Genomic DNA, 24,697 nt, shown 5'->3' with positions numbered 1-24,697 from the left:
GTAGAAATGTGGAAATACAGAAATAAATAAATGTAGAAATGTGGAAATACAGAAATAAATAAATGTAGAAATGTGGAAATACAGAAATAAATAAATGTAGAAATGTGGAAATACAGAAATTAATAAATGTAGAAATGTGGAAATACAGAAATAAATAAATGTAGAAATAAAAAATGTAGAAGTAAAAAATGTATAAATAAATAAATGCATAAATACATGAATATAGAAATAAATGTATAAATACATATAGAAATGCATAAATAAATTAATAAATACATGCAAAAAAACAGAAATAGCCATTTATATTACCAAAATGTATTTATTTTCACTATTATTTATGCATTTATTTATTTATTTCTACTTTTATTTATTTATTTTTCCTTCTGTCATTTTTAGTCCTCCATAGCTAAGAGCATTGTGTTAACAGCGCAAGGTTGTGTGTTGGATCCCAGGCGATTGCAGATACCTGTGTATAAATGTATAGAATAATGAAATGTAAGTTTCTAAATGCAGTTGATATATGAGCCGCTCATATGTTACACATCAAGTGAACGACTCGACTCTAGTGTGAACGTGCAGTCCGGCATGATCCGTCTTTACCGTAAACCGCCGCATATATGCGCCTCCCGTTGAAATAACGATCAACTCTCCGACGATTAAACATTGCTGCGCGTCTCAGTTTGAAGGATTATTCCTCAGTCTGTTATTTCAGAGAAGCAACCGTTACAACTCAAGGCAACAATGAAACTATATCTTAAGATAAATCAATGTTCATTTTATTATGTGTTAAATTAGACAACCTCGATGACGTCCGACAAATATGCGACCTCCGGAGGACACGCAGCCTTCGAATTGAGACGCGGTGTAAATATGATGAACCGGCCATGATGTATTTAAAACGTCTTGTTCGGGAATGTGAGTGCGCGTTTATAAGGCGCATTGCGTGCGTGTATCATGCGCTGCACAGACCGATCGTCATATGACATGAAGTATCGCGAGAGCGGCGTGAATTCAAAAATGTAAAATTGTTCTCGCGATACTTCGATGCCAGTCGCTCCGCGGGGAGAAGTGGTCCACGCCTCCTCTGTACGTGGCAGCGACCAAAACTCCGCAAACATCCCAAACACGAGCGAGAAATCCTCAAGAAACCACCACGAGCTCACTGCACCACCTGAACCCCCATCACGCGGAGGTGAGCCTATTTCACGAATAACGCTTCTGCACGCGACTTCTTCCCTTCAGACATCCCGCGACGCGTGTTTCCTCCGAACGCTGCACGTGCCTTCTGTCGTTTCTAAAACAATCGTAAATGCATGACGTCCGAGGTATTTGTCATGAATTAAATCATGTGCATTTTCAATGATGTTCTTACAGTATACACAGTGTTTCTTTATATATATATATATATAATATATGTGTCGCACAGTGGACGTCTGTGAGAGTGTTTAAATCACAGCAGAAAGTGTCTTGTGTGTTATGAAATGTGTTTGTTTATCAGACCGAGGAACAGTGAAGTATTTGAAGAAGTCCCGGTCATGTTTAGGGCTGACCAGCGGAGACGACATGGCGCGTGGAGGAGAACTTTCTAGATGATGTCATCTTCTCTCACATGCATCGCATTGCCTTCACTAACACTTTTAACGGCTCTTGCTCAAAAATATCTTTCTATCAGGAATGTCACTTATTTCTTCGTGATGAATGAAGTGTAATCTTCAGCTTCTTGAAGGATATCTGCAGTCAGTCTCTGTCATCAGAAGGGCTGGAGATGTAGAGGATTTCATTCTTTAATATAAATAACCAAACACTACGGTTTAAATATGTAAACAGTGTCCCAGCTGTAAACATGAGGTCACTGAAGTCAAACAGTGTCCGTCCATTGAGTTCAGTTGAGCATTCTCTTCTTCTGTGATGACGTCTAAACCTCCTTCGTGAAATCACATCAGACAGTGATCAACTCAGATTTGTTGTTATAATGTTATGGAAGGTCATTGAGGCATTTCTGCGAGTTCTGTCTGTTTCGTTGCGGTTTGATGGCTAATATTGGGCTGCGTCTGGAATCACCTACTTAAATGAGTATGGGTCATGATGTCAGAAACCTCAGTAAGCTAAAAACAGTGGGCGAGAATAACTTCTACTACTTCCGCTGAGATTCGAAAGTGTGGATCAGATGGACACTTATCAAATTTCAAAAGTAAATCAAATAAATATAGCGGAAAACTTTTAGGAGGACGTCTGTTTTTAATGTCAGTGCCAATGAATGAATTTCTTGTCACTAAATGATGTTTTTATCAACGCTCACGTGTAGGTTGTTGTTAATACGTCATAGGTCAAAGAGCATACGAGTCACAACACAATAAAACATGGCGGACGCAGTAGGGCTGCAGCTATCGATTATTTTTTCGAGTATTCTACTGATTTTTCTAATGATTAATCGGGTATTCGGATAATAAGTACTGCTTTATTAAAGAGCAATACTAAATACTGTATACAAGAGAAATTGAAATGAACAACTAATTTTCTTTCCTTTTTAGAACAATTAACATTTTTATTGCTGAAGTTGCCTACATTAATATCTGTGAAGACTTTACCTATTAAGTGCATTCAAAATACAATATAATTCCAATGTATAAATAATTAATGAAAAGAGGAAAGAATCATTTCAAAGGTAAACAACTAACTTCAGCTTATGCATGATGCATTTAGTTCATTTAAATTCGTTTTAGTTTATTTATTTTTTACAATAAAATTGTAATATATTTGTCCACATAAAAATACTGTAGTTAACCAGACTTTTATTTCATAAGACTCTTATTTTTTAGAATGTCTGTTTCTTCACTCAAACAATAAAATGTTTGTGAAACAAATTCCCAGAGGAAGCTCACGTGTTCGTGTCCTCATACAGCGCAGACGCATTCATGAGCATCACGCGTGTAGCACGCAAAGCTATGAAGTTCATTCACTCAGAACAGACAGATGGCATGTGTGTGTAAATAACAGGATTCAGCGTCCACAAGTCTGCATCTAGTTTTATGGACTCGACAAGTTTCACTCGCAAAATAGACTATAAGTATTATAGCATTTCAATAATCTTATCACTTTATGAGACATACGTGTGAGCGTGTGAACAGATTTAACGGTGAATGTGTGAGACTTGAGAGCCCTTTAACATGTTCAGAGTTTAGCGGGCTGTGCGTCAGTAATAATGGTCCGTGTGGAAACGCAGTCCTACTCTAGTTAAATAGAGTTAAATAGATTAAACAAAGCTTCGAGGTGAAATATTTTTGTATTCGAATTACTCGAGGAATCGGTTCAGTCCTAGGACACAGTATGTCCCAAATGGATTCATACTACTCCCACTCATGCGTTATTGAACGTACTGTTTTAACGGCCGATATGTAGGTACTCATTCAAATTCAGTACAGTCACAGTATGCGATTTCAGACGCAGCCCTGGTGTGGTAATGTGACCGGGGGGTTGCTATGGATGGTCCAAATAAACATGTTCAGGATTTGAGCGTCTTTCATGTCTGTAGCACAGTAGGGCTAATCTATCAACTATTAGAGCGATTAATCGTCGATTATTTAAACGACTAATCAGTAGACCTTTATGAAAATAGACATTGAGTTCTACATATTTTAACTAATAAATAAATATAGACAATTGCATCAGCTTTTGAATTGGTTGTTTTAATAAATAAACTTTGAACCAACTATACAGGTACACATGTTTTCTGATTTTGTCCAACTGAAATCACACACACACACATGCTCTATTAGCATCGTTGACTTTGGTACTTTCAGAACAATAAATAGAAATAAATGAATCTACTAATCAATTCTTATAATATCTTTATAGTAAAAATGAACTGAGCAGCAGAGAGACTTTCAGTATTTAATTACAGTAAAATGAACTGAAGATGTAAATCTTCATGAATATGAATAAACCGAGGTAACTGCTAGGAGTCTTATGACTTGTCTTTATGGTGGCTGATAGTGTCCGGTATTAACAGTAGTCTTCACTATTAAAGGCGTATTGTTGTTAAACGTCTATCACTGTCTGTTTATTAGACACTGCACTAATATTAGTAATAAAGGATTCACCGATAGTTAGCTGGTTCTCTTTGTGCCGCGATGTTTCCTCTTCAAGTGTTCCAACGTGCACTTTGTGCTCCCGGGAAATGCAAGTTCTGTATTGCACACGACAGCATTCTTGGCTGTAAGTTGAAACTTTACCAAACCTTGCTAATTTGCCTTGTTTTTTTCTTCAATCGCATTTTGTAAGATGGTATTACACACTAGCGCCACAACAGCGGATCGGTCAAATCACGATAATACATTAATACTCGATACCAAAAATATCTGTCGACAATAATTGACACAATAACACATCTTTGCAGCCCTATAGCACAGACGGACTTATTCCACACTGAAGAATAAAACTTCGGATGAATATGAGTAATAGTTTAGAGATGTTCAATGAGTCATGTGCTGATCCATTCATTCAGACCTTCAGGATCTCTGGTCATGACTGAAGGGCCCTTGAGCAAGGCGCCTTACCCCTGATTGCTCTGCAGTAATGTGCCACTGTAAAAAAAAACTACTTGTAAGTCGCTTTGGATAAAAGCATCTGCCAAATGAATAAATGTAAATGTAGATGAAAACACTGACACAGAGACGGATCTTCAGGCCTATAGATCAGACTGATAAATCAGAGGATGTTTGTTCATCGTGAGATTAATGTCATGGATCATTCCTGCCGCTCTAGTTTTCAGCAGTAAGAACTGATGTCAGCTTGAGTTTGTGGTCGAGTTTATTTTGGATGTTGGTCTGGCTGGGCTCGGTCTCCAGCGGAAAGCCACATAGACCAGAGCACCAGCATAGTTTAGTTTAAACAGTAGCGGCTGTTGTCCACAGCAGTGGTTCTCAACCTTACTGGGCCCCATCATATCTCAAACCATCCTCATGGACCCCCGAGCTCACACGCCTTCCCATTTCTTTCTCCAGCACAACAACATATTTCCACTAAATTAGGAAAATAAAAAGAGTTGTAAAGTCAAAAATGATTTGAAGCCTAACTTAAAATGACACGTGACCATTTCAAGTGTAATTTTGGGGAGGATCTATTGATAGAAATGCAATATAATATTTATAGCTATGTGTTCAGAGGTGTATAAAGAGCTCTCACATTGAAGCGTTATGTCTTTATTACCTTAGAATGAGCTGTTTCTATCTAAACACACGGCGGGTCCTTGCATGTCATTGGCCATGTTCTGACAGCCGTCATGTGTTTGGAACGAGAGGAGGAGGACAATTCACAACCTCGCCTCTAGTCTAGATATTACTGACTGGACCTTTAAAGGTTTTCAGCACAATTACGTCTGATTAAAAACAATAACAGATTTATCAACGTGATATAGAGGCTATCCATTGTTGAATTCAAATAAGTTTTCAGGAGTTGACTTTGAGCTCTGGTGTGTGATTTCTGTGAGTTGCCCAACTCACCTTGATGTGTACGACGCATTCTTACAACCCATCTGACATGAAAACACTCGGAATAGGAGCCAATCGGTGTGGGAAACAGACGAGTGATCGAACAGAGATTGCTGTTTGCACATGTACACTGTTATGTACTCGTACTCGTAAAAATTCCCCGATACCAAAGACCGATACCTCATGTGACGTAATTGACAGAACGTTCCAGTGCACACAGAGACACCTCCAGTCTTGTTGCGAAATGGCGGACATGGATTTTGTTAAGCAGGTAGCTGCGCATTATGTGCTATGGGAGGCTGAAGATAGACGTAGACTCGTTCGGCGCCGTGTCTGGGTCCATCTGATCCTTCAGAGGCGAAGTCCTTCATTGTTGTTTCAGATTTCTGCCTCCGCTCGCTATGTCATAATCATGTCCCTACTAGAGCAAGCTCCTGATTGGTTAACGCAGCGAAAATTTTCGCCAAAGTTCTTATTTTTTAACTTGCGCGAATAACGCGAACTCATTCGCGTGAATTGCACCGCGAGTAGGTCTATCGTGTCTTTGCATTGACTTAACATGTAAACCACTCTCTCTTAACGCTTCATTCGTGCTTAGCTGTGTGGAAATATTTCAAAATCTATGATGACGACCCACGCATGGCAATCTCCATGCTTATGTCCTTTGGAGGTTATTGGACACTGTGAATTTTGGGCTTTGAAAATTTTGATATTTTTTCATAATATGAGTTGAAGTTGTTAAAAATAAAGATGCTGATATGTTCATTAGTCTCATTGTTTTGTTCTTAGAAAATTGCCACAAACAACAAAAACTGTACAACAGGCGTCGGTATCGGCGAGTACCAGGGAAAAGTATCGGTACTCGTACTCGATCCTTAAAAAGTGGTATCGGTGCATCCCTAGTTACACACTAGAAGTCCTCCGTTACCCTTCTGAGTTCTGATGGATCCGTGTGTTGAACTGATGCGGTGAAACTGATCCTCGTACTGTTTATTGCTAAGAGCTTAAGCTCATGAATACAGTCATTCGTGGTGCTTCAATGAAAATAAGCTTATTCCACTTATTCAGCTTATTCAATTACACCACATAAATAACCCTCCCCACTTTCTGCACATTTCTACACAATGTCTTTGTGTTTTCTTTCAAAGGTTTTGCTGGAGAATGGCGACACGTGGGATCATGTTAACGCTGCTCCTGGCGCTGGCGTGTCTCTCCTCTCCCACGCGAGCAGAAATCTTCACGTCGATCGGTAAACTTCTGAATAACATCATCCTGTCTCGGAGAAAACCATTTACATTCACCGGCTGAAAGCACTGATGGTTTTCCAGGCGCTCCCCATGTCTTCCATTGTTTTTCCCAACAGTTCCTGGTGACTTTCAGCCAGTGTTTACACTACATCAGTTCAGATGTGATTGTTGTGCTTATCTGACTGGAATCCCATCATATTTACCCAAATATTTTTTTACAAATCCATTTCCATGTACATTATTCATATGAAATCCTATTCAATCACACTTCTGAAGATCCGTTCAATTTTCATTTCAGATTGTTTGATTTTGTATCATTATCATAGAATTATTGCCGCTGAATGAAACTCTCTCTTAGCTTTCCTGTCTCTTCATCTCTAACTGTAATATTGTTGGTTTTTTTGTGGAACTCTTCAGAATGTCATTTACTTCTGCTTGGTTCTGTAGATCATGCTGATGTTTTGCCCTTTCTCTCATAGGCCAGATGACAGATCTGATCTTCACAGAGAGAGAGCTGGTCCAGTCACTGAAGGAATACATCCGAGCCGAAGAAACCAAACTAGAAGCTGTGAAGAGGTGAATCTCTCTCCCATATGACTCTCTCGTCGTGACTCATGCATGTGTTAATGATGTCTTTGGGTGACTGCAGCTGGGCTAATAAACTGGACTTGTTGACACGAGCCTCCACATCAGATCCAGAAGGATTCTTGGCTCATCCCGTGAACGCTTACAAACTGATGAAGAGACTGAACACAGAGTGGTCGGAGCTGGAGAGTCTTGTGCTTCAGGACCCATCAGACGGTACACAATAAACCCTTCAACTCTAAAGTTCAAATGTGGGTCAAACATTACAAATAAATGTACCAGGAACAGTATAGGCCATAAATATATCTAATATTGAACACATCATCTTTAAAGTTACTGGTGTAGACATGACCTTTTGAAGAGGCCTTAAGAGCCGTTCACATTACAACACCAACTGTGACTAAAGAAACCAGAACATCACGTTTTTATTGTGTAGTCAGCTGAGTTCTTATGGCTTAAATCAAAACAAACCAACTGCAGTTTGCTTTATTAATTGGAATGCACAATAAAAAAAACATGATTTTAAAAACGAAGTTATCCAATTTTGATCAATCTCTTCACTTACAATCACACAAGTTGAGGATGATGATATTGTTGTGTAACATCAGTATATAATGTCCCATCGTAAACACAAACGCTTTCTGACTGCTACACGTTGCGATCATCATTAGTCAGACATTTGAGATCCAGACTGCTTAACAAAATGTTTTATCGTTCATCAGCTGGAAAAAATCATTCTGAAAGGGATTCCGACCATCTTTATCATTATAGTTGTGACTATAAAATTGTGGTTCATTGTGTGAATGACCCTTTAAACAGATGAAATGTGTTGTTGTTATTATTATGGTATATTGTTTATGATTTGATGTGGTGTGGTGTAGGGCTGGTTAAAACAGATTCATTCTCAGATTCTGATGAATGAAGGAAACAATGTTGATTATGGTGGACGGCGTTTTATTTCTTAAACATGTTTCAGGTTGGTAATGAATTTCAATGAGTTTTTGTAGTGAAAGATTTACAATGTTTAACAGTAATGTTTACATTGTGTGTAGTATTTGTAATGAAACGATAATATAACCAGCATTTATATTTCAATATGAATTCTGTTTCTGCAAATCCAACATTTTTTAATAAAACAATAATAACTAATCGAATCAAATTGAAACCGTAGAAAGAAGAATTGAATTGAATACCCAGGCAGCCCTCACTTAAGCCATGTGAAGAGTGATCCTGGAGTGCTGTCTGAACTCTCTCACCCTGATGTGAACTTGTGTAAGCATGTGTTGCCACGTGGATCAGAAGAATGTCTTCATTTACAACGAAACTGACAAGTTTGGGCTGATATACAGTCCTTCAAATCTCATGTGAAGTACATTCATTCAACAATGGACATGATTGCGCAGAGATTACAAGACATAAAACATCCAACCTGTTAGATTTGATTTGATGTTTAATTGTGACTGAATCATGATCCTGATGTTCTCCTCTTCTCTGCTTCTTCTCCAGGTTTTCTGTCTAACATGTCAGTACACAGACAGTATTTTCCTGATGAAGAAGATGAGAAAGGAGCGGCTAAAGCTCTGATGCGTCTGCAGGACACGTATAAACTAGACTCAGAGAGTTTTTCTAAAGGCAAACTGCCAGGTCAGGAACAGCTCAGCGGTAACTTCAACTCTTCTTCTGACTTCTACATTCATACATGACGTCATTTCAAGAGCGTTTTCATCAGAAGCATTTTCTATTTTCAGGCCCACAAGATTTTGTTGTGAATTATGCGACCAAAAATATGCGACTCAAGTTTGCAACGGCTTTATTCAAAAATTGATGAATTGAATTTGAATTGACTGAAAAGGTTCTTTTCTATAAAACTACCACCTGTGAAAACATTATTGAACTTTTCCTATGATTAAAAGCCATGCAGCAGATTCATTCTGAAGGTCTGGATACCTTGGCATGTTTAAGTTAAAGGCCCGCCCAAGAGGCCATTTTGACTGACAGGTCAAGCAATCAATCACGTTTCGTTTCATGCCACTTCATGCTTATGGTTGTGGAAATATCACCACTGCTTGACTTTTGGAGCGGAATGCGTGATGTGATGATGTCAACCAAGTTATGTGGAAAATCTGTGACAATCTCTCAATATTGCAAGTTGGAGTTTGTTTGATTATGTCAGGCATTGATCAGGCATAACATGAGCACTGACAGGTGAAGTGAATAACACTCATCATCTCTTCATCACACCAGCTGTTAGTGGGTTATATTAGGCAGCAAGTGAACATACTGTATTGTCCTGAAAGTTTAAGCCTAATATGACTAGGGATGGTCCCATTACACTTCTTCCTTTCCTGATCCGATTCTGATCCCTGAATTCTGAGTATTACCCGAAACTATTAATTTATAGTGAACCACCGGAGTCACGTGGACAATTTTACGATGTCTTGACGCACTTTCAGCGCTTTGAAGATTGGTTGCGTTGCAATCTAAGAAACTACCTTCATTAGCGTTTTAAAGGGAGGTCATGCAGATGTTGTAGTACTTGAGAGCGTCTTTAAAGGTCCAGTCAGTAATATCTAGACTAGAGGCGAGGTTGTGAATTGCAAGCAACCGCTCAGTTCTCCTCCTCCCGGTCCAAACACATGGCCAATGACATGCAAGGGACCCGCCGTGTGTTTAGTTAGAAACAGCTCATTCTAAGGCAGGGGTCTCAAACTGAAATTGGCTGGGGGCCATTGGTGTGACTGACATTTCATAGGAGGGCCGTTTTAACATTGAAGCACAAAAAGATTCTGGAAATTTACTTTTAGTTGCTGAGATGTTAGCTCACATATCTTTTAAAACATTATTAACATATTTGTGTCATGCTTAACAAAAATACAAACAACAGTGTTTGTGCATTGTTATATAATTTTTTTTTTTTTAAAGTTGCCTACTTTATTTTAACTTAAGTAACTTATCAAACTGTGCTGAACCTTACATTGAACAACTGCGATCTCTGAATACATTTGTAAACGATTCTATTTCTTGCCAGACACTTGGCAGCGCTTCTGCTCACACAACTGAGCCACGTTTGCCCTGATGGAGTTCACCGTTGAAACCCTGAGTACAGCTTCAAGATTAGCATCACTAAGCCTGGACCTGAATTTGCATTTATTGAAGTTCATAGTTGAGAAAAGTTTCTCACACTGGTATGTGCTTCCAAAAAGGCACATTAACCGACTGAACACTTTGGTCATTCTCTCAGAAACTGGGCAGTATTGTCTGCATTTCCTTGTGCCTCTCTGAATTGAGTTTTTAGCTCACTGTTGTTCCATTTTTTTGTCCAAATTTGGGACACTCTCCACATCAGCTGAGAAGGGGTCTGCAAACAGTTGGAAAGTGTCACGGTGTGCCTTAAAGTCAGCATAACGCTGATCAAATTCCTGAAGTAGGTTATCAACAGCAGACGTATATTCATCACCATTGAATGCTATGCCCTCCTCCACAAGAGATCTGCATGTTGTGAAATGACTGAGATTTTTGGCAGAATGCTGATTTTTCCACAATCTCAATTTTGTGTTGAAGGCTTTCACACTTTCATACACTGCTGTGATGAGCTGACCAGGGCCCCAGAGCTTCAGGTTAAGGATGTTCAGCTCCTGTGTAATGTCCACTAGGAGTGCAAGGTCCATGACACATTTAGGATCATCAAATTCAGGAACATCCATTCTGCCATCTTTCATAAATCTCTTCACCTCTGTCCTTATATCAAAAAATCTCTTCAAGACATTTCCCCTGCTGAGCCAGCGTACCTCAGTAAAGTAAAGTACATCACCATATGTTGGCTCAATTTCTTCCAAAAATGATTGAAACTGGCGGTGCTGTAAACTTCTTGACCTGATGTAATTGATGCATCTTAGGACAACAGACATGACGTGTTCATATTTTAAGCAGTTAATGCACAGCGCCTGCTGGTGTATAATGCAGTGCAGAACAACTGCTGGATCTGCATTTTCCTCTTCCAACTTTCTTTGTACCAGCACTTCCAGTCCATTATTTTTACCTGTCATAGACGGGGCGCCATCGGTGGTAATGCCTACTAGTCTGCTCCATGGCAAACCAGAGCGTTCAATCGTGTCGCACAGCTACTGAAATATATCTTTGGCTGTTGTGCCAAATCCTTTTTGGCTCTCTGGAAAAGGCTTTGCTGGGACGTTAAGCTCTCTCTGCAACTGTGTGGCTCATTTTTTTCTCTCGTCTTCCTGGTACTTCTCATATTGGTCTCCGTGTTTTGTCGAGTAATGCCGCTTGAGATTGTATTCCTTCAGAACAGCAACATTTTCTTTGCATATCAGACAGGTGGCGTTCCCATTAAACTCCACAAAAAAATACTGCAGTGTCCATCTTTCTTGAAACAGTCTGTGTTCCTCATCCACTTTCCTTTTCGGTTTGGAATTAGACATATTTTAGTTCACAGCCAAACAAAAAAAGTCCATCTTATGAAGTCATCCAGCAAACCGTTTTTAGTACATATTGAATTAGGTAGTTTAAATTGCTGTAAAACAACTACAAATAATAATAAAATATTCCTTAAAATAATCATATTTTAGCGGGACGGATTGTATTATATTTTTGATGTCAGTTGCGGGCTGGGAGTTTGAGACCCCTGTTCTAAAGTAATAAAGACATAAACGCTTCATTGTGTGAGCTCTTTATACACCTCTGAACACTATGAAGATTATAATGCATTTCCCCAAAATGACACACTGGACCTTCAAAGACTCTATTAAGAATCTGAATGATGCTCTTAATGCATGTGCTTCTATGTTCACTACAGTCATGCACATCGCGGATGCAGAATGATGCGCTTAAAGCACTTTCTCTTTCTGATGTTGCAGGGATCTTTGCTCATGCTCATAATATTTAGATCGGCACATCCCTAGATATGACAGTAGATGACTGATGTGATGTGATGTCCACAGGGGTGCGCTACAGTGCTCTACTGACAGTAGATGATTGTTTTGATATGGGGAAGTTGGCCTACAATGAGAACGACTACTATCACGCCGTGCTGTGGATGCAGCAGGCTCTTAAACAGATGGACACCGGAGAAGATGCCAAGACGCTCAAGGCTGATATCTTGGATTATCTCAGTTACTCCGTCTATCAGATGGGTGACCTGTCACGAGCTATCGAGCTCACACGACGCCTGGTGGCCATCGGTAAGATTCAGTTGTCATTTTAACTGATGTCCACTGCAGATCAAGTGTGCTTTATTAATGTCATTGATGTACTGAATATCAGTCAGGGCCTAACCAATGATCTATGGAAAAGACGACATTACGCTGAAGCTACCGCGCCGCCATGTTGCTATGCCCTCAGATGAATAGAGAGTATTAATGATAAAGCAGCACCTCACCAGTCTCCATTTTATATCTTAGGTCTGACAGTACGTTACTACAACGCAAATGTCTTAAGCATGTAAATGGTTTATTATTTTCTGTGGGGATTTTCCTGTTTTACTAGATATAGAGTGAGTTACGTTCATTTTCATGACAGTAGCATAAATATCAGATCAGCAGACTCACGACACACCTCAACATATGCCAAACGTGCTTATTCTGAAATCAAAATACAGATAAACACAGGCTGTATATGAAGAGTTGGGTTCCAAAATGAGATAACTAATACAATAAAAACACCATGACATAATAAAAACACGAACAATGGATCTCATTTAGGAACCAAATTCTTCTTAAAGTTCTAAACATTTACACATGTGCTGTGAAACTGTGTGTAATACACACTCACTTGCTATACATTGATTTATATACGTCGCTATTCTGCCCAAAATAAGGGAAAACATTGGAAAATCATCAGAAGTAACAATTAATAATTTAAACACACAGGTGAACTAAAAACGTATCGCGCCCCTGATAAGCTGAACAGCGGGTTATTTCTGATGGTCATTTTGACTGTAAGTCAATGGCGCTCTCTGTCAGTTGAGCATACCAAGATGGCGTCGTGATCGCTTCCGCTGTCTTCACCTCCTGCGGTCGGTTTAGCATTCTGTGTGTAATCCAGTCATTTACATAGATCCGTGGGTACTGGGACATTATGTGTATAGTGCCACAGTATTGAATATAATAATTTACATTTTGTTTTGTCCAGTCTGTAACAGGTTACTATAAAGTCTCAATGTAATGCTTTGACTCAAACAATATAATGTTTGTCAAGCGTTAAACAGGGTATATTTTTATGCTGTATTATCATATACAGAACAAAGCAAATGACAACAGAATAGCCAACATGCTGTTCTTGCTATTTGACAAACTATTGTAAGTGGAGGAAATGTTTGTGTATCTGCAGATCCCGGCCACCAGAGGGCAGGAGGGAACATGCGTTACTTTGAGCGTCTTCTGTCAAAAGAGTTGAGAGACGTGACTCAAGAGTCTGCCGATGAGCGACCCATTCAGCTGGACACTTATGAGCGTCCTAAAGACTACCTGCCTGAGAGAGAGATCTATGAAGCCCTGTGCAGAGGAGAGGGAGTGAAAATGGTCAGTTTAGAATGATCCTCGATTTAGAGCTGAGACGATATTTATCCATTCACACTAATTATATCTGCCTGGGTCCTAAATCCATTGAGTGTTTTCTGCACAGCTCTTCTGTGAACTACGGCTCTTTGATCTGCTCCAGTCCCTACCAGATTGAGTCATTTATAACGTGCAACACCCGTCAAACATCATCATTATAAATGTATCATGAAAATACCTTTAAAGGATTGAAGAACAGCAATCAAATATGACCATTGACATTTCCTGGAACTGCGTTTGTAGTCTTCTGTGCCCCGTGAGCAGAGTGTCTGCGCGAGAGCGCCCTCTGGTGTTCAGATGTGGTGGCAAACTGAGCATAAAAAAAACAGCATATATCGTCCCGGCCCTACATCGATCTCAGATCATTCCAGAAGATGACGTGATACCAGCATAAATCATATGTTTGATGAATTAACATCAATGATTATCCACGGTGTCATCTGCAGACTTCTAAGAGAAGCAGCCGACTCTTCTGTCGCTATCAGACCGGGAACAGGAACCCCCGTCTACTGCTGAAGCCCATGAAGGAGGAGGACGAGTGGGACAGTCCTCGTATCGTTCGCTATCTGGAGGCTCTTTCAGACCAGGAGATCGAGAAGATCAAGGAGTTAGCCAAACCCAAGGTCAGGGCGGGCGTTCGGTAATCAGACACATTGGACTTTCATTTCACATCTGTCTCCAAACTCCTCACATTTCTGTGTTCAGCTTGAAAGGGCCACGGTGAGGGATCCAAAAACTGGAATTCTGACTGTCGCCCATTACAGAGTTTCTAAAAGGTGAGCGAGCGCACACACACACACATTCACTCCAGGATCATTACCACCTGTAAAAGGCCGCCGTACAGAAAACACACTGACAATGAATATAGACATAGCAACATCTGAAATATAATAAGTATAATGAACAGAAGGTACACATATAGAAACATGAAGCAGAATGTCTGAACCTGTGTTACCTACCTACTGTACTTTTACACCTTTCTTTACACCTTGTATGTAAGAAATGTCTTTCTTTTAACATTCAAAGCAGATTTATTTCATACAGACCTAAACATTAACGTATTGTCAACACTGTAAACATTTACAAGAGCAATGTAAATCGTGCAAGACTCGATTAGAAAATGTTTACTTAAAGGGACAGTTCACCCAAAACAATGATTAGCTCTCCCTCGAGTTGTTTCAATGCTGTATACATGTCCTTGTTCTGCTAAACACAATGAAAGCATTAGCAATTTCAGCTCTAAGACAAAATCAAAAGGGCTAAATTCTTCCAAATGTTCAACAGAACAAAAAATAATATCGATAATATTTCCTACTATGGGAGTCAATGGTGCCGCAGAACTGAAAATTGTTATAGTTTTTTCCAAATACATTTCAAATATCATGAAACGCAATACCGTGTAATATTTCAGTGTCCAGGGACACCTGCTTCCTTTGTAAGTCAAAAACATCACAGTTGAGTCCAACTGCTTCAATACTTTACTCCCGGTGTCAGTGAGTGCGTTTACATGCACAAAATAAAGGGATATCTATCAAACTTCAGCTCAAAAAGAAACCTTTTTCATGTGTTTACATGCATAGTAATAAACCGGCTACGCATTTACACAGACGTGCAGTGACGTCATCGTCGATAGTCTGTTTAGTCATTAATAAGAAGCTGTATGTTTCTATCTCTTCTCATGTCCGCAGAGCCACTTTTATGTGTTATTTTACTGTTACTTCCGTTTGGGACTTTTACTACTGCGCTGTCAGACATGCGTACATGAGCAAAACTGAAAGATACCGGTAATGGTGTTTTCATGCAGCGCGAAATCGCTGTAAAAACTACCTCTGCCGAGCAGGTTTTGCTTAAGCCGCTGATGAGCTTTTCCCGATAAAAGATTTAGTTGTACACGTTTACACGACCTCACATACATCATCGCCGTAACACTGTGCATGTAAACGTGCTCATAGTTTCTTCTTTTGAAAGCAGTGTTTTGCCACTCAAGGGGGCGTGTTCACATGGGAAAGTGATGTCAATGCAATATGATGTAATTTGTGACAACAGAAGCGGTGCCGGTTCATCAGACAGAACAGCATGCACAGTTCTAACAGTCTGTGTTTGGCAGTTAAAGATGCGGCGTGACACATCTGTGGAGGGTGTGTACGGTCACGAGAACCAAAGTGTTTGAATGTTGAAGAGGTGGTGCAGCGTGTCATTGGCAACTATGTGTTGAGTTATTAATGAGGTATTTCTGTTTGGTTTGTGACACCCTTTACAGGAAACTCACCGTGCATCGCACCTGAACCATTTTTTTGGGAAACTGATACTTATTAATTGCTTCCGGTTCTTTTAAAAAACCATATTGATTTTCGGTTCCCAACTCTACTCGCGATGTAAAGGCACAGAGATGTTGTTTTGTTAAGAAGCATGTTTGTGTCGTGTGTCCAGCGCGTGGTTGGATGGTGATGATGATCCGGTGGTTGAACGGGTCAATCGGAGAATACAAGACATCACTGGATTAACTGTGGACACGGCAGAGCTCCTTCAGGTGATTCCTCATCCACACCGAGGTTTCATTTCATATGATTTGGATTGATGATAATGGAGTGATACCGATGATGTGTGTTCCTGCTGTGTGTCAGGTGGCTAACTATGGTGTCGGAGGTCAATATGAACCGCACTATGATTTCTCAAGGGTAAGATGATTCAATCATCACTGTATCCACTGGCAGAGTAAATGTAAAGGGAGACTTTTGGATAAAAGTTGCACACTTCTGTTCCAGCGTCCTTTTGACAGCAACCTCAAGGTTGATGGAAATAGACTTGCCACCTATCTGAACTACGTAAGTACACGTGTTTGTGCCTTTCTTTACTCTCACACTTTTGTCTTCGTAGAAAGATGAACCTGATGCTTTCAAATCATTAGGCACTGGAAATCGTGTGGCTACTTATTTACATTATGTAAGTATGAGTATGTCGTGGTGCTTGCCTTCACATCTCATGTGTTGTTTGATCCATGTGGCTTCCTCGTGCTGTCAGTCGCTCTACGTTCGTAAGTTCATTGGCCGTCGTGATGAGTAAAGCGCACACACTTCAAGAAAGCAAGCGTCGTTTCTGTTCAAGATGTGAGAAGTGAGTATGATAAAGTGTCCAGACGTGACAGTAAACACAGGTCATGTGATGATTCACACCTGTGGTTTCTCGTCTGGACACACCCGAGCAGAACATCATGACATCATCACTGCATACAGTCAACAGACACGCGTGGATTATGTGTGGTTGTGTTTTCTGCATCATTTATTCCATCATTCTGAGTGAAGGTTCATGTGATGTCTGTGCTTACAGATGAGTGACGTCGAGGCGGGTGGAGCTACAGTATTTCCAGATTTCGGGGCCGCTATCTGGCCTAGAAAGGTACAGTGATCACTTCTGTAGATTGTGTTGGATCCGTTCTGTACGTAACTCTTGTGTTGACGTGTGGTGCTGGTCTTGTTCTAGGGAACGGCAGTGTTCTGGTATAATCTCTTTAAGAGCGGTGAAGGAGACTACAGGACGAGACACGCCGCCTGTCCAGTTCTTGTAGGGAGTAAATGGGGTAAGCAGTCGGCTTACTCTGTATTAAAGCACAAATCAGACATTTTTTTTTTATTTTAAAATGATTCAACTTTATGTAAGTCCCTGAATGACTTTAGCCACACCCCTACATTTTTGATCACAAATCATGACTGTATCTCTCTCTCTAATAGCTCTCTAAGAGCAGATCGGTCTCATCATTTTGAAGTTATTTGTTCGAAGGTCAGAAAATCTGTGTGGTACTTTATGGAATGTCACTATCAAACATCTTTTTTCTGCAACTAAGCAGGGTTTCATTCTATAAAATGTATTTTTGAAATGTGTATATCTGAACTGTGCTTGATAACCATGCGCTGAAATTGTCACTAACAAAACAGTCATGGCCGAAACGTATCACTGGGTATCATTGATAAAAAAGGAACACTTAATCCTTTATTTGGGGAAATAAAGAAAACTCTGTACGGTTATTCAAATCTTTAGTATTTTAGTATGTTTTAGTAGTGGTGTAGTATGTGAGCTGGATGTTTTCTATTAGATATTTACTGTCAGATGTGTGTCTGCTATACAGTATGTGCAGCATAGTTAGATATTTGTATTGAATTCTGATTCAGCTGTGCAAATGAAATATTGTGATCACTACCAAAACATTTCAATCGCTACTGAAAATGTGTGTGCGTGGGATGTTTTGTCAAAAATAAGATGAAATGATAGTGTTAATGAATCCTTGACATTAAAGTCAGTATGATCCATTTTATGCCAAAGAATCTCATGAATATGTAAATACAATAATATATAATGTAATAAAAAGGATTATGTTTCGGTAGGAAGAATATTTCAAAACTTTCTGAAATGACAATGAGAAAATGAAGTGGACAGTTTCTAGAAATGTGTTCCTTTGATTTTATACAATTTGCATCCGGTTCTGTGCGATGGTGGAAAAGCGCTCATTGATTGTTTGTTGCATTTCTATTCTGACACTCAACAGGACATTTCTTCAGCCAACATGAACTCGCAATTAACAATATATTTTGACAGCATTCATTCTTAATGTTAAAGTTAATGTTAGTTTTGAATATTTGCTGCTGAGGTAATGAGTGTTTGGTGTTTTCCTCTGACAGTTTCAAACAAATGGATTCATGAGAGAGGACAAGAGTTCAGAAGACCATGTGGCCTCACCGAAGCTGACTGACGGAGGACTGATGTCAATCACATCACACTCACAGAGCCTCAACATCAACACACGCTCGCCGAGATCTTTCTCTCTGTCAGGGATTCTCTTTTATTTGAAGAATTACTATGATGACGACGAGTCTTTGATATTTCTTGATGGATGTAAAGTGATACAGTAATGCATCATGTCATATCTCGTGTGTGTGTGTGTGTTTATATCCTGCATAAATTATTGCTCTGTTCTTTTAATCAGTGTTTTATGTTTGCAATAAAAATGTATTTGAACTTTTATATTGTGTATTTCATTTGTGAGCTTCTCTTAAAGCAGCAGTAACATCTGAAAGATGGAGTTCATGTCCTGCAAAACAATTTCACTCCTCATATGAGGAATAAAGTTAATATCATGCCCTGGAATAAAGTCTTCATCAGTAGGTTTAGCATTAGTAGGTTAGGTTTAGTACAATGTGACTTTTATAGAGGAAATTATGAGTTTTATTGTGTGTGTGTTATTTGTTTATTTAATAGGGACCATACACATTCATGAACATAGTTGTATAAAAATCTACCTTGTGAATATGCCAGAATTAGTAACAATAACTTATTTTCATCTGCAGTCATAAAGACAGCCAACAATTATACAACATTCATTCACTATAAATGAAAAGGAACACATAATGGTGACATATACATTGAAAAAGACATTGTTCATCCACCTCTGTACTGCATTCAATTTAACGGTGTATGAGTGACAAATGTGTATCAGTTCAAAATAAACCCAGCTCTGGTTTTCTGAAAGCCTCTGTTGAGTAAGTTTTAAAGCTGTTTATTGGGAGGGGCTGTTTGTGTTTCTCAATGACATTAAACCTGTAGGTGGGACGTTGCTTCATGTAAACACACATCACAGTCTGTATGTAACTCTGTGTATTTATGTGGATTGTTGAGGTTCAGTGACTCCGGCTGCTTGATCTGCTTGTGTTTCTCTCGTTGGCACTCGAGCTGAAGGCCGTCAGTAATGGAGGTGAAGTGGATGATTTTACTGCTGTCAACACACTGGTGTTACTGTACTGAGTTTTATTCTTCAACAGGTGAGTGTGAACCTGAGCTCGAGAAAACCAATGAAAAATGAAAAACTGCTTCAACATGAAACTCTGTTTTCAGATCACATGACTCGACTGATGGACATCCAAAGAGAGTTTGCTCAATGTGTCAGTGAATACACAGAAGCACTGCAGAGACAGACGGACATTCTCAAGAGGTAAGGACCGGAGCACTGGACCGCAGTATGTGATGAATGTCATCGTACATGAAAGCAGCTGTCGGTTCATCACCATTCCAACTAAATCTCTGTTTACAGCACACTGAGCAAGCTTATATGAAAACCTTCTTCTGTTCATTAAAATAACATCAAATATCTGAATTAAACTAAAATGATCTGAAGTCACTAAAATAATAAACTAAAAATTATTTGTTTTTGTTACTTAACAATTTACCAACAAATAAACAAAAACTAAACCAAAAAAATCAATTGACAACATATAGTATAAGTTTTTATTTGTTTGTTACAATTTAAATAATGAAATGAAAATAAAATGATCAAAACTGTAGTAATCAATGCTCAGCCGCCGGGGCGATTCTAGGGTCAGAGCTTTAGGGGTGCTGAGCACCCAATGAGCTCCACTGCCACCACCCACCCTCTTTACACACAAAAAAGAACTTAATCATTTTAACATTGATTCAACTAACTCAAAAATTCAGATTTGTTTTCTTTTTTTTGAGACCTTTTCAGAACACCAGTTTAATTGTGAGAGTTCAAACAGACTGCCCCCCGTAACAAACACAAAACCTTCTTCAGTCAGCTTGTTTTCCTGACCCATTAACTCCATGTGCCTCCTTTTGTATCAACAGTCATCAGATTGGTTAGATTAGATTCAACTTCATTGTCATTGAACAAAGTAACAGGTACTTGGACAACAAAATTAAATTCATCTTCTGTAATGGCAGTCTCTATCTGGTCACACGCCTGTCTGAACTTTCATAAACCAATATAAGTCATCAATAAATAATAATAAAACAAGCTTCACATCAAGAGCAAAAAAAAAGAAGGTAAAACCAAAAAGTCCAAAATATCCAGATAATTTACATAGGTCATGAAAATACTTAGAAAGTAAAGATATAAAAAAAGAAATAGAGATAAATCTTTGAAGTACTTCCCCTAAATCCCCATTTTTGCTCTACTTCGGGAGAGTTAATCTATGTCGCCGCACTTTGATGGTGGCAAACCTGTCAATGACCCTTTGGTGTTCAATTATTTCAAGCAACTCCTTCTCAATAGACATCACAGCTAGGTGCTTGAGTCTGCTTTGGCCTGTGGTCCTCCTGAACCATGTATGGAGCCGATGCAAGGCACTAATATTATGAATCTAGGAGTTTGTACACTGCTATCATGTCCTGGGGCCTCATTTATAAAACTTTGCGTAGGATTTGCATCAGAAATGATGTTTAATTCACAAAGTTCGGGAGGAGCCGTAGCATATAATCAGCCGGCTGGTCCACAATCAGCAATCACCGCACATACACAATCAATCATCTTACCTGCTCGATCTCCTAAGATTAAGCATCAACGCTATGTCTGAGACCCCCGTCATCGAGGCCGCTCTCACTACCCCGCTTTAATGCCTTTCCTCAGTTGCTCATCTGGATCTCAGCATGTGACCAGTTCATTCTAACTGCCAAACACATTCCCGGATCAAAAAAATCAGATTGCTGATTTCTCCCCAGCAGGAACCTCCATCAGGTGCTCTACTTCAGCTGGATCCCTCCTTCAGTAGCCTCCTCCCAGTATCAGTCCTCATCCCAGGGACACCCACAAAGATGTGTTAATTTTAGATAGTTTCCGAATTCCTATATTTACAACCTCTACGGGCACTAAGCCTACTTCCAGCCGCTCATGGGTTCCAACTTCTCATCACTCCAGCAGGCATCCTCACTCCATATCAGTCTCAACCATCCTTGGAGGAACCCCTGCCCCAGTCTTGCCTCATCACAAACCACACCTCCTAAGGGGCCATCATCCTCTTGTCCTTACCCGAACGCAGTCCACGCCTCCATACTGTTCAGCACCGCGTTTGGGGGGGTATGCGTACTCCGGTGGCTGTCCCACTTCTTGCTTTATGGGGGTGTGCTCTGGGCTCAAACCGGTTCCGAGCTCGGCGCACTCACCCTGACCAAGGTGTAGTGTTTCGGGTTCGGATAGATCTGGCGAGCTCGGAGCCCGCTTCCCGGACAGCACGCCAAATACGCATAACCTTCAAAACCAAGCTCTTGCTTTATTATCCCTATCAACATCACTGTTATCTGCGCAGGTGAACTCGTGAAATGATGTGAAGTGGCGTACGGATGAAACGTAGGACTTGCATACGCACAGAAATATTCGGATTTATAAAACCGTGCGCATGCACATCCTGTGCAGTTTTTCACTTAATAAATCACAATCAATTCTAAATGTAGCGCAGCTACACGTTGTACATGTTGTTTGGAGGGCACAGTGTGGGCATTACTAATGCTTGAGTGGTAAAAGGTTGCAGACGCCGTAAATGCTGTAGCCTCACATCCTCGGGCCGTGGTCGAAATAAAAATAAAATGGTCGGACATCAAAGTCGAGGCAAAAAAGCGTCTAGCGCTCCATCGCCAGATTATGTCTGCCACGGGTGGGGGAAATGGGAAATAGTTATTGTAATTTCTTGCAGCTTTCTGAATGGTTGAGACGTCATACGTTATTTTATCAAAAATAAAACAAACTAAAAGGCATATGCATGAATACCATGATTCCGTAGCTGATGAAGACATTTTTACTATGAAAACAACTTTCCCCAGTGGACGATTGATACATCTGTGGGCTGTCTATCTATTTATCTATCTGCTCCGCCAGACGGACACATTGACGAGAATATCAGTTTTGTACATGATTTCGTTCTGTTTACAATATTATTCATGATGATGAATTCCATATGCGGGGACGCAGGACAGGTGGATTCGGTCTAAAGCTGTTCTTGGTGAATTCCACTTGGCTTCGGTATAGTCGACAATGCAGGTAGAGTTTAATACCCAAGTATCCATGGAAGAGCAGGTAGCTGTGGTTCAAAAAGTGATAGCCGAAGAATTTCCGGCATTGGATTTTTCACAGCTCGCTTTGGCTAATTTGTCTTCCCAGGAAGAATCGGAGGTGTGTAGTCTGTTGAACAGGTACAGTGAGGTTTTTAGTATAGGGGAAGGTGATTTGGGTTGTACTCCCTTGGTGGAGCATACTATACCTTTGTTGGATGAGGCGCCAGTACGCCAGCATTACCGTAGATTGCCCCCATCTCAATACGATCAGGTAAAACTGCACATCCAAGAGTTATTAGATCAAGGAGTAGTGAAGCCAAGCTCTAGTCCATATGCCTCTCCGATTGTAGTCGCTCAGAAGAAGGATGGTGCAAATGTGATGAGGTCCACATTCACCCTAATTACCAATCAAGACAATAAACCAGCTCAAGTTGTCAAAGGAATGAACACTTCAGACTGTGTGTTGGTACACGGCTTCAATTAATTTATTTAAGCCCAACAGCAAATTAACCACCTGACTCAGGCGGCAACCAAACATGTAACAAAATCAAAACAATTAACAGGTAGGCTGTAGCCAGCACCTCGTGTCTAACGAACAAGGTTCTAGGCAGATATAAAACAACCACCCTTGGCCATGATTAGTACAAGCCAAGAAATCAAAATCACAGCACACACGTAATATCAACAGCACCAATAAATCCACTTTGTGTCTTCACTGCAATACACCACCCTCTAGTGGCCAAGGGGACTATTAACCTAGAAATGGCGGCTACAGCCAAACTAACAAAACAAACAAAAGGAAAACAGAAAGTATAACAAATAACTCAAACAAATACTACAAGACACAATCAACAGAGTTCAAATACTAGAAAACTAAATTCACAAAATTAAAGTAATGGGAAAAACAGTGGTCAACAAAACAAACACAGATGACACTGTTAAAACACAATACACAATTAAAACCTAACACTGTAACAATACACTCATTCTAATCATAATTATATATATATCTATAATAAAAACAAACAATTACCTTTACAGTTCTTCCATTCAAGAGATACCATGTCACCAAGCAGCAACTGCAGAACAATATGCTTCACCCGTTATGGGAAACCTCATGGATCGAGGAGAATTACAAAATTACGAATTGATACACGATTTATTAGTCACCTGCCAGATCACGGAGTCGCAGCTGGTCTGCGGAATTTGCTACGGCACGATCATCGTCCTTACAGACCGGCAATAAACAAGCAAGCGAGTATCAAACACACACAAAAAAAAGACTAACTTGAACAAAAAGAAAAATGCCAAACTTCTCGCGAGTGTCGCGCTAGACAGCCATGTATGCACTCCTAACCACACCCTGCCGTCTGCACTTTTATCCGGTCTCAAGCGGAACCTGCGTAGGACGTACTTTGCCGTGATGTCATCCGCTGAGTCCAACCCACTACACATAACATGCCAAGATTATTGCAGAACATATTTCACTTTTCTTTTTGCAAATATGAGTTAATTTCCATTTCTGTTGTAATTTTCGTTTGATTTTGTTTGTTTAACACTGCAGATCGATCAAACGGGTGTTCATGTAGGCTGTTAATTGTAAGACTTGCTTTGTGAAGTCTTCATGTTATTTATGAGAGGCAGTATTGACATTTCTTTTACACAACGGTCTACAGTTTCACACACTTTCACGTGCTTCTTCCATCTGCCGATGGTGTCGCCATTTCTCATTTCACTTGTGTTTGTGCGTACGCCTGGGTCAGTGCTTGCGTGATGGACCGCACATTTTCCCGCCAAGTTTGCTTTTTATAAATACCAATTATTGCGTAGAGAGCGGTGTACGCCTTCTTTTGTGCGTACGCAATGTTTATAAATGAGGCCCCTGAACTGTACCAGCCTCACTCTTGCGCTTCAGAAAGTTTTTTGCAACTATTACTTCTTCTGACACTCTGGTCCAAACGCCAGGGCTTCATGT

At 39.9% G+C, this 24,697-nt stretch overlaps 1 protein-coding gene across 10 annotated transcripts; it reads left to right on the top strand.

Annotated features, from left to right (window-relative positions):
- The first annotated feature begins 1,040 nt into the window (after window positions 1–1,040).
- Window positions 1,041–18,908, top strand: LOC306910863 (prolyl 4-hydroxylase subunit alpha-2-like). 10 transcript variants are annotated; one of them, XM_079485738.1, is made up of 16 exons: window positions 1,041–1,192; window positions 6,638–6,738; window positions 7,216–7,312; window positions 7,386–7,537; window positions 8,828–8,965; window positions 12,280–12,519; window positions 13,667–13,857; window positions 14,340–14,516; window positions 14,599–14,669; window positions 16,324–16,423; window positions 16,518–16,571; window positions 16,659–16,682; window positions 16,771–16,836; window positions 17,221–17,289; window positions 17,374–17,470; window positions 18,567–18,908. In XM_079485738.1, the coding sequence occupies exons 2-16, from the start codon at window positions 6,651–6,653 to the stop codon at window positions 18,635–18,637; spliced, it is 1,635 nt and encodes a 544-aa protein (XP_079341864.1). In that variant the 5' UTR covers window positions 1,041–1,192; window positions 6,638–6,650; the 3' UTR covers window positions 18,638–18,908. The 10 variants fall into 10 exon arrangements, 5 of the variants coding, with proteins under 5 accessions (XP_079341864.1, XP_079341863.1, XP_079341867.1 ...); XR_013788212.1 differs by having other exon boundaries at window positions 1,044–1,192; window positions 16,659–16,718; window positions 16,802–16,836; XR_013788213.1 differs by having other exon boundaries at window positions 1,044–1,192; window positions 16,659–16,718; window positions 16,802–17,007.
- Window positions 18,909–24,697: the final 5,789 nt, after the last annotated feature.

The sequence above is a fragment of the Barbatula barbatula genome (assembly GCF_947034865.1).
Source record: "Barbatula barbatula genome assembly, chromosome: 22".
NCBI lineage: Eukaryota > Metazoa > Chordata > Actinopteri > Cypriniformes > Nemacheilidae > Barbatula > Barbatula barbatula.
Note: the sequence above shows the minus strand (reverse complement) of the source record. Positions and strands in the feature narration are given on the sequence as shown.